The sequence below is a fragment of the Salmo salar genome, chromosome ssa07 (assembly GCF_905237065.1).
Source record: "Salmo salar chromosome ssa07, Ssal_v3.1, whole genome shotgun sequence".
NCBI lineage: Eukaryota > Metazoa > Chordata > Actinopteri > Salmoniformes > Salmonidae > Salmo > Salmo salar.
Window position 1 is genome coordinate 40,613,823 of NC_059448.1, and position 12,566 is coordinate 40,626,388.

General features: G+C 45.1%; 1 protein-coding gene across 15 annotated transcripts in view; it reads right to left on the reverse strand.

The window, feature by feature from the left end:
- Nucleotides 1–439: 439 nt before the first annotated feature.
- The window catches only part of LOC106609184 (pleckstrin homology domain-containing family A member 5), a 147,134-nt gene continuing 135,007 nt past the window's right edge, over nucleotides 440–12,566 (reverse strand). For 5 of the 15 annotated variants that reach the window (XM_014207686.2, XM_014207683.2, XM_014207681.2 and 2 more), the window contains 15 exons: nucleotides 12,528–12,566; nucleotides 10,569–10,634; nucleotides 10,255–10,335; nucleotides 8,137–8,286; nucleotides 7,865–7,966; nucleotides 7,616–7,768; nucleotides 7,162–7,350; nucleotides 6,328–6,472; nucleotides 5,948–6,081; nucleotides 5,479–5,679; nucleotides 4,691–5,284; nucleotides 3,548–3,699; nucleotides 3,178–3,344; nucleotides 2,106–2,228; nucleotides 440–1,786 (listed from right to left, as the gene is read on the reverse strand). The exon at nucleotides 12,528–12,566 is cut by the window's right edge and continues 42 nt beyond it. In XM_014207686.2, coding sequence (XP_014063161.1) covers nucleotides 2,146–2,228; nucleotides 3,178–3,344; nucleotides 3,548–3,699; nucleotides 4,691–5,284; nucleotides 5,479–5,679; nucleotides 5,948–6,081; nucleotides 6,328–6,472; nucleotides 7,162–7,350; nucleotides 7,616–7,768; nucleotides 7,865–7,966; nucleotides 8,137–8,286; nucleotides 10,255–10,335; nucleotides 10,569–10,634; nucleotides 12,528–12,566 — 2,256 coding nt within the window. In that variant the 3' untranslated portion in view covers nucleotides 440–1,786; nucleotides 2,106–2,145. Of the gene's footprint in view, nucleotides 1,787–2,105; nucleotides 2,229–3,177; nucleotides 3,435–3,547; nucleotides 3,700–4,690; nucleotides 5,285–5,478; nucleotides 5,680–5,947; nucleotides 6,082–6,327; nucleotides 6,473–7,161; nucleotides 7,351–7,615; nucleotides 7,769–7,864; nucleotides 7,967–8,136; nucleotides 8,287–10,254; nucleotides 10,336–10,568; nucleotides 10,635–12,527 lie in introns of those variants that run through there. The other 10 variants (XM_014207689.2, XM_014207688.2, XM_014207682.2 and 7 more) reach the window with 5 other exon arrangements.

The following is a 12,566-nucleotide window of genomic DNA, read 5'->3' on the forward strand; positions in this document are numbered from 1 at the left end:
GAAGGCCAGAGTCCCAGTCCCTCAACAATGCAGAATGGAGTTTCTTGACCTTTAAAAAGTTTGTCAAAGTCTCCTCTTCAGCACCATCAGAGCTTCTATCTCATCAGTGATCAGCAAATCATATCCGTAACATGATAAAACCAAAACAGCAGGAAGCATTGGAAATTTAATTCCTTCTCCCAATAGTTTTTTAAATGTGGGGGTGGCAGGTAGCCTAGTGGTTAGAGCGTTGGACTAGTCACCGAAAGGTTACAAGATCGAATCCCCAAGCTGACAAGGTAAAAATCTGTCGTTCTGCCCCTGAACAAGGCAGTTAACCCACTGTTCCCCGGTAGGCCGTCATTGAAAATAAGAATTTGTTCTTAACTGACTTGCCTAGTTAAATAAAGGTAAAAAAAGTAAATACTTAGCATGTGTCCTAACAACATAACCACAGCAGTTAAGAACATCAACATTTATTTCACATGATATAAAACAGATGAGATATGAACATTTTGCATATTAACTCTAATAATAATAACCTCAGTTACAATTTCTGCTCTGCTCTTTCTATGGTGTACATCATTTACACAATGAAACTTTACATTTATGTACATTATATTTTAAGTCCTAGAGGAACAAAATGCCTGCTTATTGCTTATACATGTGCTATTCTCTTCTCTCTGTCCAGGACTCCACACAACCAGACAGAATCTAACACACAACCCTAACCTCATAAAACTATTTTATCTTTCATGTCTATATTTTACTTTAAATATATCTCAGCCATAGAAAAAAAAAACGAGAAGCAGATCGATTCTAACCCAGGACATTCACGTGTGGTTGCCGGCGGCGACCAGATCCCCATCCTCCCGACATAAATAAACACAACCTTAATAAAATATTTAAACTCTGTCCATCAGCAGCAATAGGGTGGCACCTTATTGAAGTATAAACCCATTTTATAGTTAGTTCATTCTATATGTTTTATATATTTATATATTAACAACTTGTATGAACAATGGGGGAATGTGCAGTGTAAAATATGTGGAAAATTAAACGTTTAGGGCCTCAGGTTAAAAACTTAAATGGGAGTAAAACCAGTAAAAAAAAAAAAAAACGCAAGAGCATATGGCGCCCCCGTGTGGTTAAAGTAAAGCACTGCCTTCGTGTGTAGATTTGGTGCTTGGCCCTCTCCATAGTGTGTGACGATCTCAAATGCATACTCCTCGAGTCCTCAGGTCCTCGTCTCCTTCTCAAAACCCATTGGATGAGAAAGCCAGAGCTCCCTCCTCTCTGACCTTCTCCTCCAGTGGGTTTTGAGAAGGAGACGAGGAGACAGGACGCGAGGAGTATGCAATTGAGATCTTCCCAGTGTGAGACTCCTCTAGTGTTCTTATTTACAACTGTACAGTCCTCTCCTCGTTACAGCAGTGCTCAGCACATAGACACTCAACGCATCCTCACAGAACATGTCCAAAACAACAGACCATCATAATACCTATAATAATAATAATAATTCAATTATCACTCTGTAATACTATCTTGTCCTCTGAGATCTCTGTGTGAATGAGAGAGTTTTGTATCGCAGTTATTGTGTAGGCAGGCAGTAAGTAATACGAGCAGGCCTGTGGATCTACTCTTTCTGTCTGTCTGGCTATAGTCGTTTCTACTGTATACACACAGAGAGCTACTGGGCATGCTCTGTGCAGGCTGGCTGGTGCCATCTTGGCTCTGTAGGATGCCATCTTGGGTCTTCAGACTGGCATCGCTTATGAGTCACTGCTCACAAAGGTCAATGTCTGGGCTGCAGGGGTGAGTGGAAAGAGAGGGAAGAGAAAGAAAAGAGTTAAGAGGTGAAGAGACAAAAATAGCTGAGGTCACAAGCCAAAATGTCTAAAATAAATCTGAGAAAATGTTTACGCTGACATGACTAGAGTGCGCTTTTTGATTAGATGATAAATTATGGCTGTGTTTAAATGTCCGGTGTGATATTGCCTGTAAGATCTATGTCGATTGGGGGGTAAATTACTGAGGGCTGAGCTTTGGGCCCTGGAGTTTAGGGGTTGATGGGTAGAGATGAGTAAAGGTCAAAGGTTGTAGGTAAGGACAGAGAAGTCTCTTACTGAGTGTAGTTCAGTTCACATAACCACCTCCTCGACACGTCTACACACACATGAAGTGGGATCCGTCAGTGAGTTGAGGAGGAGAAGGAGAGGAGGACTGGGGCGGACAGGGCAGGCTTTTCACTGCAAACAACACACACGGGGCAAACCCACAACACATACAGTACCAGTCAAAAGTTTGGACACCTACTCATTCAAGGACACCAATAAGAGACTTGATTGGACCAAACAACACAAGCTATGGACATTAGACCGGTGGAAATCAGTCCTTTGGTCTGATGAGTCCAAATTTGAGATTGTTGGTTCCAACCGCCGTGTCTTTGTGAGACGCAGAGTAGGTGAACGGATGTCTCCACATGTGTGGTTCCCACCGTGAAGCATGGAGGAGGTGTGATGGTGTGGGGTGCTTTGCTGGTGACACGGTCTATGATTTCTTTAGAATTCAAGGCACACTTAACCAGCATGGCAACCACAGCATTCTGCAGCGATACGCCATCCCATCTGGTTTGCGCTTAGTGGGACTATCATTTGTTTTTCAACAAGACAGTGATCAAAAACACACCTCCAGGCTGTGTAAGGGCTATTTGACCAAGAAGGAGAGTGATGAAGTGCTGCATCAGATGACCTGGCCCCCACAATCACCCAACCTCAACCCAATTGAGATGGTTTGGGATGAGTTGGACCACAGAGTGAAAGAAAAGCAGCCAACAACTGCTCAGCAAGACTGTTGGAAAAGCATTTCTTATGAAACTGGTTTGAGGAATGCCAAGAGTGTGCGAAGCTGTCATCAAGGCAAAGGGTGGCTACTTTGAATAATCTCAAATATATGTTTATTTGTTTAACACTTATTTGGTTACTACATGATTCCATATGTGTTGTTTCATAGTTTTGATGTCTTCACTATTATTCTACAATGTAGAAAATAGTACAAATAAAGAAAAACCCTTGAATGAGTAGGTGTCCAAACTTTTGACTGGTACTGTACGTAAGTGCTTTGACATTTATTAGTTATATATCAATCCATCAACCAATCATCATTAACAAAGCGATTTCTGAAAGCGTGTTCTCAAACCTGCCATCAGGTTGTTGAGTTTAGCTCCCTCTGCTGGTAGTTCATAGGATATGTCAATGTTGTTCCCCTGGGTCTCATGCTCCGGGAGCTCCCCTCGCATCGCCTCACTCTGCATCACATCCTTCTTAGGTTCAGGAGTCAGTGCTTCTGACACAGCAGCTGGCAAACTGGCACATTCACACCTTCAAATTCAGGCCTTATTCCAATACTTACAAAATGCATCTTTCTTTTCTGCCTTTAATGAGGTAGTCACTGATCTAAATACCGTTGGATGAAGGAAGGGATGGTTTTAAAGTATTCAAAAAGGGTCAAAGTTGCTATCGATCCAGAGAGGCTAAGATAACTCCTGGTGAGGCCCAGCTAGTCTCACCTGTTGTGGGGAATGAGGGTGTTGGGAGTGTGGGTATTTCTCCTCTCTGTCTCCCTCTCCCCCTGCTGTTGATGTTGTCCAGGGATCAGGTACTGTACATACAAGGGCTTCACACCCTGATCTGATATCACCATCATCTGGGTCTCTGACACCTGCAACACATGGACAGTGAGATAGCCCAGACTAGTCGGTGTTCAGGAGGTACCAAACAGGAAAATATGATTTGAAAATGGAGCTCATATTTTCATATGCCCTACTGAACACGATCTTGGTGGTTTAATGTCAACCCCTAGAGGCTACCTCTTCGGTATTTGGGGATCTGAAGAAACTCCAGTCCTTGAGCAACACCAGCAGGACACATTTTTATTCTAGCCCCTGGACAAGCACACCTGATTCAACTTGTCAACTAATCATCAGGCCCTCCATGAGATGGATCAGCGATGTTTGTCCCGGGGCTACAACAAAAATGTGTACTGTTGATGATCCACAAGGACTGGAGTTGAGACACTGGTATAAAGCGCATGGTGATAACCAATGGTCTTAAGCAGCTTTCGCAAATATTATTTTTAAAACTGGGCAACTATATTAGAGGACATTAATTGATCCATCATCATCAGATCATGAGATTCCGTGGAGCTCAGGCCAGCTCAGGGAGGTGTGACTCTCTCTGTAGCCCAGTGTGAGTCACCACGGCTGGGCTGAGGCCCAGAGATAAACCCCTAAATCCAGGCTGGATCCTCCTCACGCCCACAAAGCCTCCATTAGCCTCCCAGATCAGATTAAAGGACATTAACACCGAGACCAGGCTGCTGCCAACACAACACAGCCATTTACGCCCTAAAACCCTGAAACAATCTTAGCTCAACGTTATTGGATTAAATATAAATTTGTCCTTGGACGGGGAATATGTTTCAAGTCTTTCCTTTATCTCTGAATACCCTCTTTGAAAACATTCATTTTTTAGTTAAAGAATACAGTGCTCTGTGCATCCTTGGTATGGATCTTTCTTATTCATACGGAGTTGCAGTACACCATGCTGACTCAGTCACCACTCCTACTAGTCATCAACATACGTATCAAATGATAGTCTGCCATACATACTCTGCTCTCTGGTGGTCTGTGTGAGTAGGGACACTCCCGTACCTCTGTGTCCATGTTGGAGCTCTCCGTCTGGGGCTGTGGCTCCTCCTCACTCAGCCTGGGGACAGGGATGACATCCACCTCCTCAGCTCTGTAGCTGATCTCTTCCACCACAGTGATTTCCATCTCCAGCTCCACCAGCGCAGCCTTGTCAATATCTAGCGCCTCTTCTGAAGACACTGCAGTCCTCTCTCTCACTAGTTCTTCAGCTGCAGCTCTAGCTCTCTCCAATTCTTCTGCTGCTGCTGCCACTGCGGCCCGGTCTCTCTCCAGCTCCAATTCTGCAGCCCTGTCCATCTCCTCTTCTACAGCCACAGCAGTCCTGGCCATCTCCTGCTCCACCACTGCAGCCACCTCAGTCATGTCTCGCTCCAGCTTTTCTATTGCAGCTCGACCCCTCTCCATTTCTTCTTCAGCAGCTGCTGCAGCCCTGTCTCTCTCCAGCTCCAGTTCAGCACCTCGGTCTCTCTCCAGCTCCACGGCTGCAGTCCTGTCCCTCTCCAGCTGCTCTGTAACTCGGTCTCTGACCTCCTCCAGGTCTTGCAGTGCTGCCTCCAGCTCCTGGGTGTCTGTGGAGAACACCACCTCTCGCCTGACCTGTGGTAGACACACATGCCAAATGAATAACTCAGTTTTAAAGTGCGTACACAACGCTGAGAAACAAGGTTTATCAACACACGCACACTCGCGCACAGAAACACGCGACCCCCCCCCCCACCCCAGCTGTCTCTGCTGTCATGTACACATCAAGTCCTATCAAACACGCACACACCAAACAGAGGAGGACTTACCTGTGTAATGAAGGGGTTCTCCTTGGAGAAGGATGGCGAGCGTGAGGGGGAAATACTGCTGCTACTTCTCTTCTTCTCCTTGAGCGAGGCCTGCTGGTGTCGCCTGATCCTCTCTAGCTGCTCCTCTACACTCATCCTGGCTCTGCCGCTCTCCCTCTCCCCGGGTCCGCACGTCTGCTCCACCGCACTGTGAGGACGCTCCTACAGGAGGAGCAGTGGAGCAGGGATGAGTCACGTTGGATTATTTTTACACCGAGAATGTTTTTTTCTGCCCGTCTATTGGTGACATATATCCATCTCCAGCTTTTGTAGTGGTAAAAATGGCAGGGAATGAATAGCAACAGTAGCACCTCCAAATCCAAAATCAGTGCTGTCCTGTCTATCAAAAAAACTGTTTCTAATATGTTTTCTAGGGTCAGTATATAGTTCCGTTCCCCTGCTATTCCCTAAAGTGCTGAGTCAGACTTACAGTTCTGGGGTCAGGCTTCTTGCTCTTCCTCAGGGTGACGTAGGAGGCGATGGTGCAGGACTCTGGGGGGCTCATGGGGGATTTGGTCCTGGGGGGCACGATACCCACTGGGTAGACTGGTACTCCTAATGGGACTGGGAGGGGAGGGGGACTAAGTCAGTTACAAAGCCATTTGGGGTGTTACATTTCTTTATATTCAGTTAATAGAGTACTTCTAAATCATACTTATAATACTCTTTTTAGAAGTTTACTTTGTATGGAATTTGTAATTACAACTTGAATTCACTGAATTACAATAGTTTTGACCCTAGCCCGTATCCACCTTGAAACAGCGGTGACAGCGTGACCAAACTGGACATTGTTGACAGACAGTGACTGACCTTTAGTGGCCGCAGGCTCCTTGTCAGTGGTCAGCCCTGTCTGTAGTCTGTCCTTGTCATTGTCCTCTCCGTTGTTATCGTCCACCTCCTCGGCCACAGTGGTCAGCTCTGGCTCACTCTTATACAGACGGTAGTCTGGGCCTTGCTGTAGAGGGACAGTCAGTCAGCATACTGAGAGGTACACACATAGGAAACACGCACAGGCACGCAGGTCACAAAGTGGTCATGGTGGATGTGACCGATGGATAGTTGAGGGAAATTTAAAAACGGAGCTGCAAAGAGCAGAAAACTGTTAAACGGCAGCCAAAACACTAAGAGTAGGCACACCGCAGCACAGCACTCAGACACAGTCAGAATGACAACTGGGGTGGAATCACATAATCACACACGCTTCCATGGAAACAAGAACAAGCCAAACCGAAGAGCAAACTGAGATGATAAACCCAAGGAATGAATATGTCAAACTCAACACTCCAGGGTAAGAGGCAGGGAAAAACCTAAATGTCGACAAATGTTAAAACAAATGACAAATGATTCAGAGCAAATGAAAAGAGTCACAACGGTGACCCAAGTTGGCGATGAGAGATAAAACCACGTATGATGAGGGTAAAGGTGGAGGGTCTGGGGTCAACGTGTACTGGTCTTGTACAGAGTAGGATAAAGTTGCCCCTAGACACGACCTAAGATCAGTTTTGTATCACCTCGCCTGAACGGTTAAGATTAGAATTTATTTGGTGAAGTTAAACAGATCCTAGATCTGTGCTTAAGGGCAAGTAGTGATGATGAAGCACAAGGACAGGGATGGGTCAGGCGTGAGGGGTCAGCGTGTCTTACACTGCTGTGTGTTCCGTTCCTCTGGCCGTGCTTGCTTGTGTGTGGTGGCGGACGGGTGCCCGAGGGGGAGGGAAGGGGGGGTACAGCGGGAGGGCGCTCTGTTGAGCCGTAGTACTGGGGCAGGGGCGGGCGGGGGGGCTGACGGTCACCCTCCGTGAGAGGACAGAGTGACCGGAACAAGGTCACCGGCTGCCGCATGAGGAGAGGATAGATAGAAAGTTGTTGTTGTTGAGACACTCTTGGGACAACAGCATGCCACACCAGACCCTGCTTAAGACAGATCAGCACAGCCTCCTGTGGCATTGAGTGGAGCTATCTGGCTCACATCCGTCTCACATGTAGGCTACGGACAGCTCTAAATCAGTTCACAAAGACTCCATACACAGATTATATTTATCTGGTGTTGACATATTCTGATGATTTTCTTTATCCACAAAGTAGAAGTGAGACTCACCTCGTTCTTCTGTAGGTTTGAGATGGGTTTGGAACCAAGGAAACCAGTGTCAGTGGTCCTCTGGGGTTTGTTCTTGGCCAGAGCCTCCATCACATCCTGGATCCTCCACAGCTCCTTCTGGATCTGGACATGCTGCTGGCTGGGAGGTTCTGTCTGCTCACACAGTGACAGAAAATGATTAAAAACACTCTCCATCTTGCTAATGTGTGATTGCATGTGAGTGAGTGGTTGAGACAGAGAGAGACTTACCTGTGGGCTGCCCAGGGCCTCTAGCTGTTCCAACAGGTTGGTTTTGGCCAGAGAGACGCCAGTCTCCATTTTATCATACTCCCTCCACGAGCGCTCCAACTCCTGAGAGACGAGAGGGTGTCACCACTAGACAGCCTGTGTGTGTGTGCGTGTGTTTATGCACTGACTCACAGCATTGACCCTGGAGAGATCTTGACAAGTGCTAATCAGTGTGTGTGTTTGTGTTGACATCTGCATGTACAGTGTGTGTGTGTGTATACATATGAACGCACAGTGTTGACCCGTGCCAGTTCTCTACAGGTACTGAGCAGTCCATTCTGCAGTACGTCTCTCTGCTGTATAAGGCTCTGTACGGCTGCTGGGTTGTCAGAGCTCTGCTCTATCTCCTGACTGGCAGACAGCAAAGCCGTCTCCAGGGTGTGCTGCAGAGAGATAGGAAGAAGAAGGAAGAAAGAAAGGAAGAAAGGAGAAGAAGACGTCAACGACACAGATCAGCACAACATCTACAGCTAACATTTGTCTGACAACTACACAGATACACAAACAGAACCACAGGCAAATAACCAACCAAACATTATCAAAGCATCTCCACCATCAAAAGGGGGTACCGCCACTCCCAGGACTCTAGGGGGCAGGCTAGGGCTGCTGTCTGAGAGGGAGAGACAGTTCCCAGCTGTGAGTCTGCTAGCTAGTCTATACACTGTGTACCTGTGGTACAAGCCTGGCAGAGGAGGGTTGGTAGCCTTGGAGTGACCATGAGAAAGTATTCATACCCCCTTTTTCCACATTTTATTTTGTTATAGCCTGAAAAAAAAATATATATATAATAATAACTCATTTGTCTACACACAACACCCCATAAATGACAAAGTGAAAACATGTTTTTAGAAATGTTTGCAAATTTATTGAAAATGAAATACAGAAATCTAATTTACATAAGTATTCACACCCCAGTCCTTTGGCAGCGATTACAGCAGTGAGTCTTTCTGGGTCTCTAAGTCTCTCTTCAGAATTCTTCAAGCTCTGTCAAATTGGTTGTTGATCATTGCTAGACAACCATTTTCAGGTCTTGTAATAGATTTTCAAGCAGATTAAAGTCAAAACTGTAACTCGGCCACTCAGGAACAATCACAGTCTTCTTGGTAAGCAACTCAAGTGTAGATATGTCCTTGTGTTTTAGGTTATTGTCCTTCTGAAAGGTGAATTCATCTCCCAGTGTCTTGTGGAAATCAGACTGAACCAGGTTTTCCTCTAGGATTTTGCCTTAGTTCCAGTCAGTTTCTTTTTTATCCTGGAAAAACTCCCCAGTCCTTAATAATTACAAGCATACCCATAACATGATGCAGCCACCACTATGCTTGGAAATATGGAGAGGGGTACTCAGTAATGTGATGTATTCGATTTTCACCAAACATAACACTTTGTATTAGAACAAAAAGTTAATTGCTTTGCCACATTTTTTGCAGTATGACTTGTAAACAGGATGCATTTTTTGGAATATTTTATTCTGTCAATTAGGTTAGTATTGTGGATTAACTGCAATGTTGTTCAACCATCCTCAGTTTTCTCCCATCACAGCCATTAAACTATATAACTGTTTTAAAGTCACGATTTGCCTCATGGTGAAATCCCCGAGCCATTTCCTTCCTCTTTGGCAACTGAGTTAGGAAGGACGCCTGTATCTTTGTAGTGAATAGTTGTATTGATACACCATCCAAAGTGTAATTAATAACTTCACCATGTTCAAAGGGATATTCAATGTCTGATTTTTTATTTTATTTTTACCCATCTACCAATAGGTGTCCTTCTTTGCGAGTCATTGGAAACCCTCCCTGGTCTTTGTGGTTGAATCTGTGTTAGAAATTCACTGCCCGACTGAGGGACCTTACCGTTAATTGTGTGTGTGTGGTACAGAGATGAGGTAGTCATAAAAAAATCATGTTAAACACTATTATTGCACACTATTATTATTGAGTCCATGCAACTTATTATGTGACTTGTTAAGCAGATGTTTACTCCTGAACTTATTTAGGGTTGCCATAACAACAGGGTTGAATACTTATAGATTTTTTATTAATTTTAAAAATGTTTAAAATCGTAATTCCACTTTGAAATTATGGGGGTATTGTGTGTAATCCAATGACAAAAAAATCTCAATTTTAATCAATTTTAAATTCAGACCGTGACAAAATGTGGAAAATGTCAAGGGGTGAGTATGCTTTCTGAAGGCACTGTATTCTCTCCCTCCCTCCCTCTCTCCCTCTCTCCCTCTCTCCCTCTCTCCCTCTCTCCCTCTCTCCCTCTGTGTAATAAAGGTCTACTCCAGCCTCAGACAGCCCAGTGTGTGTGTGAAGCAAGTTGTCAGTTGAAAGAGGGAGTACAGTAGTTACCTTCTCTCTGTGTAGTTGCTGTAGTTTCTCCTCCTGTGTTCTCACCACTTGGTCCTGCTCACATAGTCTGCTCAGCTTAGTCTGAAACACACACAGTGGTTGTTAACACACACAGTAGTTGGTAAGAATTCGGCATTGAATTATGATTTTTCCAGCGAGCTGAGCTGTGTGGTATTCTATTAACTTAATTGAATCTTTCAATCTATGTCTAGGAAGCCAACTGCTGTGTCTCTAGACTAGAGGATACATGCAAAGGGAAAGGAATACTTTCCCCTCTACCTAGACAAGACAATAATAAAAGGACTTGATCTTACGTCTGTGTCGATGTCTTCTGGCCTCTGGTGGCTGTAGGAGTTATCTCTGTAGTCCTCAGGGCTGATCTGAAACACCAGACAGTCTTAGAGACACATGCTGTGTTTACACAGGCAGCCCAATTGTGATCTTTTCACTAAAATGGTCTTTTGACCAATCAGATCTGCTCTGATTTGAAAAGATCTGATGTGATTGGTCAAAAGACCAATTAGTTGAAAAAATATCAGAATTGGGCTGCCTGTGGGAAGACAGCCACAGACAGGGGACGGCAAAACAACCTGTAATACAGACTCATGACATGGGGTGCTTCTCAATAGTCTACTTGTCACCTTGTTAAAGAACTGTACTAGTGAAAACCCATTTCTAGTAGGTATCCACCATATTGCTTACAGCCGTCCCGTATCTTCCGATCAGTGCAGATGAAGGAGAAGGCATGAGGAGAGAAGGCCACTAGAGTATTGAGATGCACCCATGGTCTGGTTATTCATTGTGATGTGGTTTTCATGGTAAATATCTGCGTCCTTACAAGGAGTTGTCCACAGGGTCAATGAAGCCCAGAGAGAGAGAGAGAAAGCGAGAGAGAGCAAGCGAGAGAGAGTGAAGTGATGGAGTTCTTCATGCAATTTCAATGACCTTCTCTTCTCATAACTTTACAACACTTCGGATACAACTTCTCAGCCCAAATTTCCATTTCATAATAAGGAGTGTCAGCCCCCTCTGCTGGGAAATCAGACTGTTTTCCACCTCAGTAGCATCACTGATAACAGTCCTACTGATGGAGGCTCCAGGGGTGTGAAGAAGCTATGAAGAGGACAGGAAGCTGGCATCAGGTCATCACCAGAGGAGGATGTTCTCTCTCTCTCACACACACACACACACACACACACACACACACACACACACACACACACACACACACACACACACACACACACACACACCTTAAGAGAGGCTAGAGGGCTGCTGTAGTGGTTGGCTAGGCTGGATGTATAGTCCTCTGTGCTGGCAGCTCTGCCCTGTGCCACACTAATTACCGTCCCCTCGGTGCGCTCTTCATTACTGTCCCCCGGTACACTCTGTCATGGCTGGAGCTTGACTAATGAAAACCTCTAAAAGACCTGGGCTAAATCTGGCCCTCACGGAGGCACACACATTAACGCGCACACACACACAGCTTGGAAAACCAGCCATCCTCACTTCAGTTAAGGAGCAGGCAGAGATTTTCAACCCCAGGATGGCTAAAGAGGGGGAGGTTTAAGAGAGCAGGGCTGAAATCATACCATTAGAAGCCTGTAATAAAGTGATAACATAGCACAGTGGAAAGGCCAGACTATGGACCCAACACAGTACTCACTCAAGGACAATTTCCCCAGCTAAAAATAAAATACCCCTGCACTCTTTCAATCACTGTTACACTATCGGGCCACCACCCAAAAAAGGAAGTCATTCTATTGAATACATAAACAAAATGTTTTGCATTGAGCTCTTATCATACCCACATATGGACAGACTGAAAATAATATTAGAGAGAAGAGAGGTGCTGATTTGACTGTGATCGTACAGTGCCTAGCCAACATAAGATCCATCAACAACAACATTGGTATTGCAGGAAGACGGGGTACGGCTGTAAGGTAGCATCCACCGTAATACCCAACAGCAACAATACCATCAAGTTACAATGAGGTAGGATGGGCATGGCTATGTAGCATCCACCATAAGCCATGCTAACATCAGTCCAACCTTGGACTGACGAAAAAAAGCAAAAATGGATGAAGAGGATGTGCTGTAGTCAAATCAACACATGAAGGTAAGTAGCAAACAATGTTGGGATCATGACACCAGGAAGAGGGGGAACCGACGACTGACTGACTGCATCCAATGTGAACAAAAACAGGAGGGATCGATGATGAAGGGAGGAGGAGTGCGGGAGAGGAGTCATTGGTTTGCCAATAAGACCTTACTTGCTGGTACAGTTGAGGCCTTGGAGCAGAGTTCTCAAT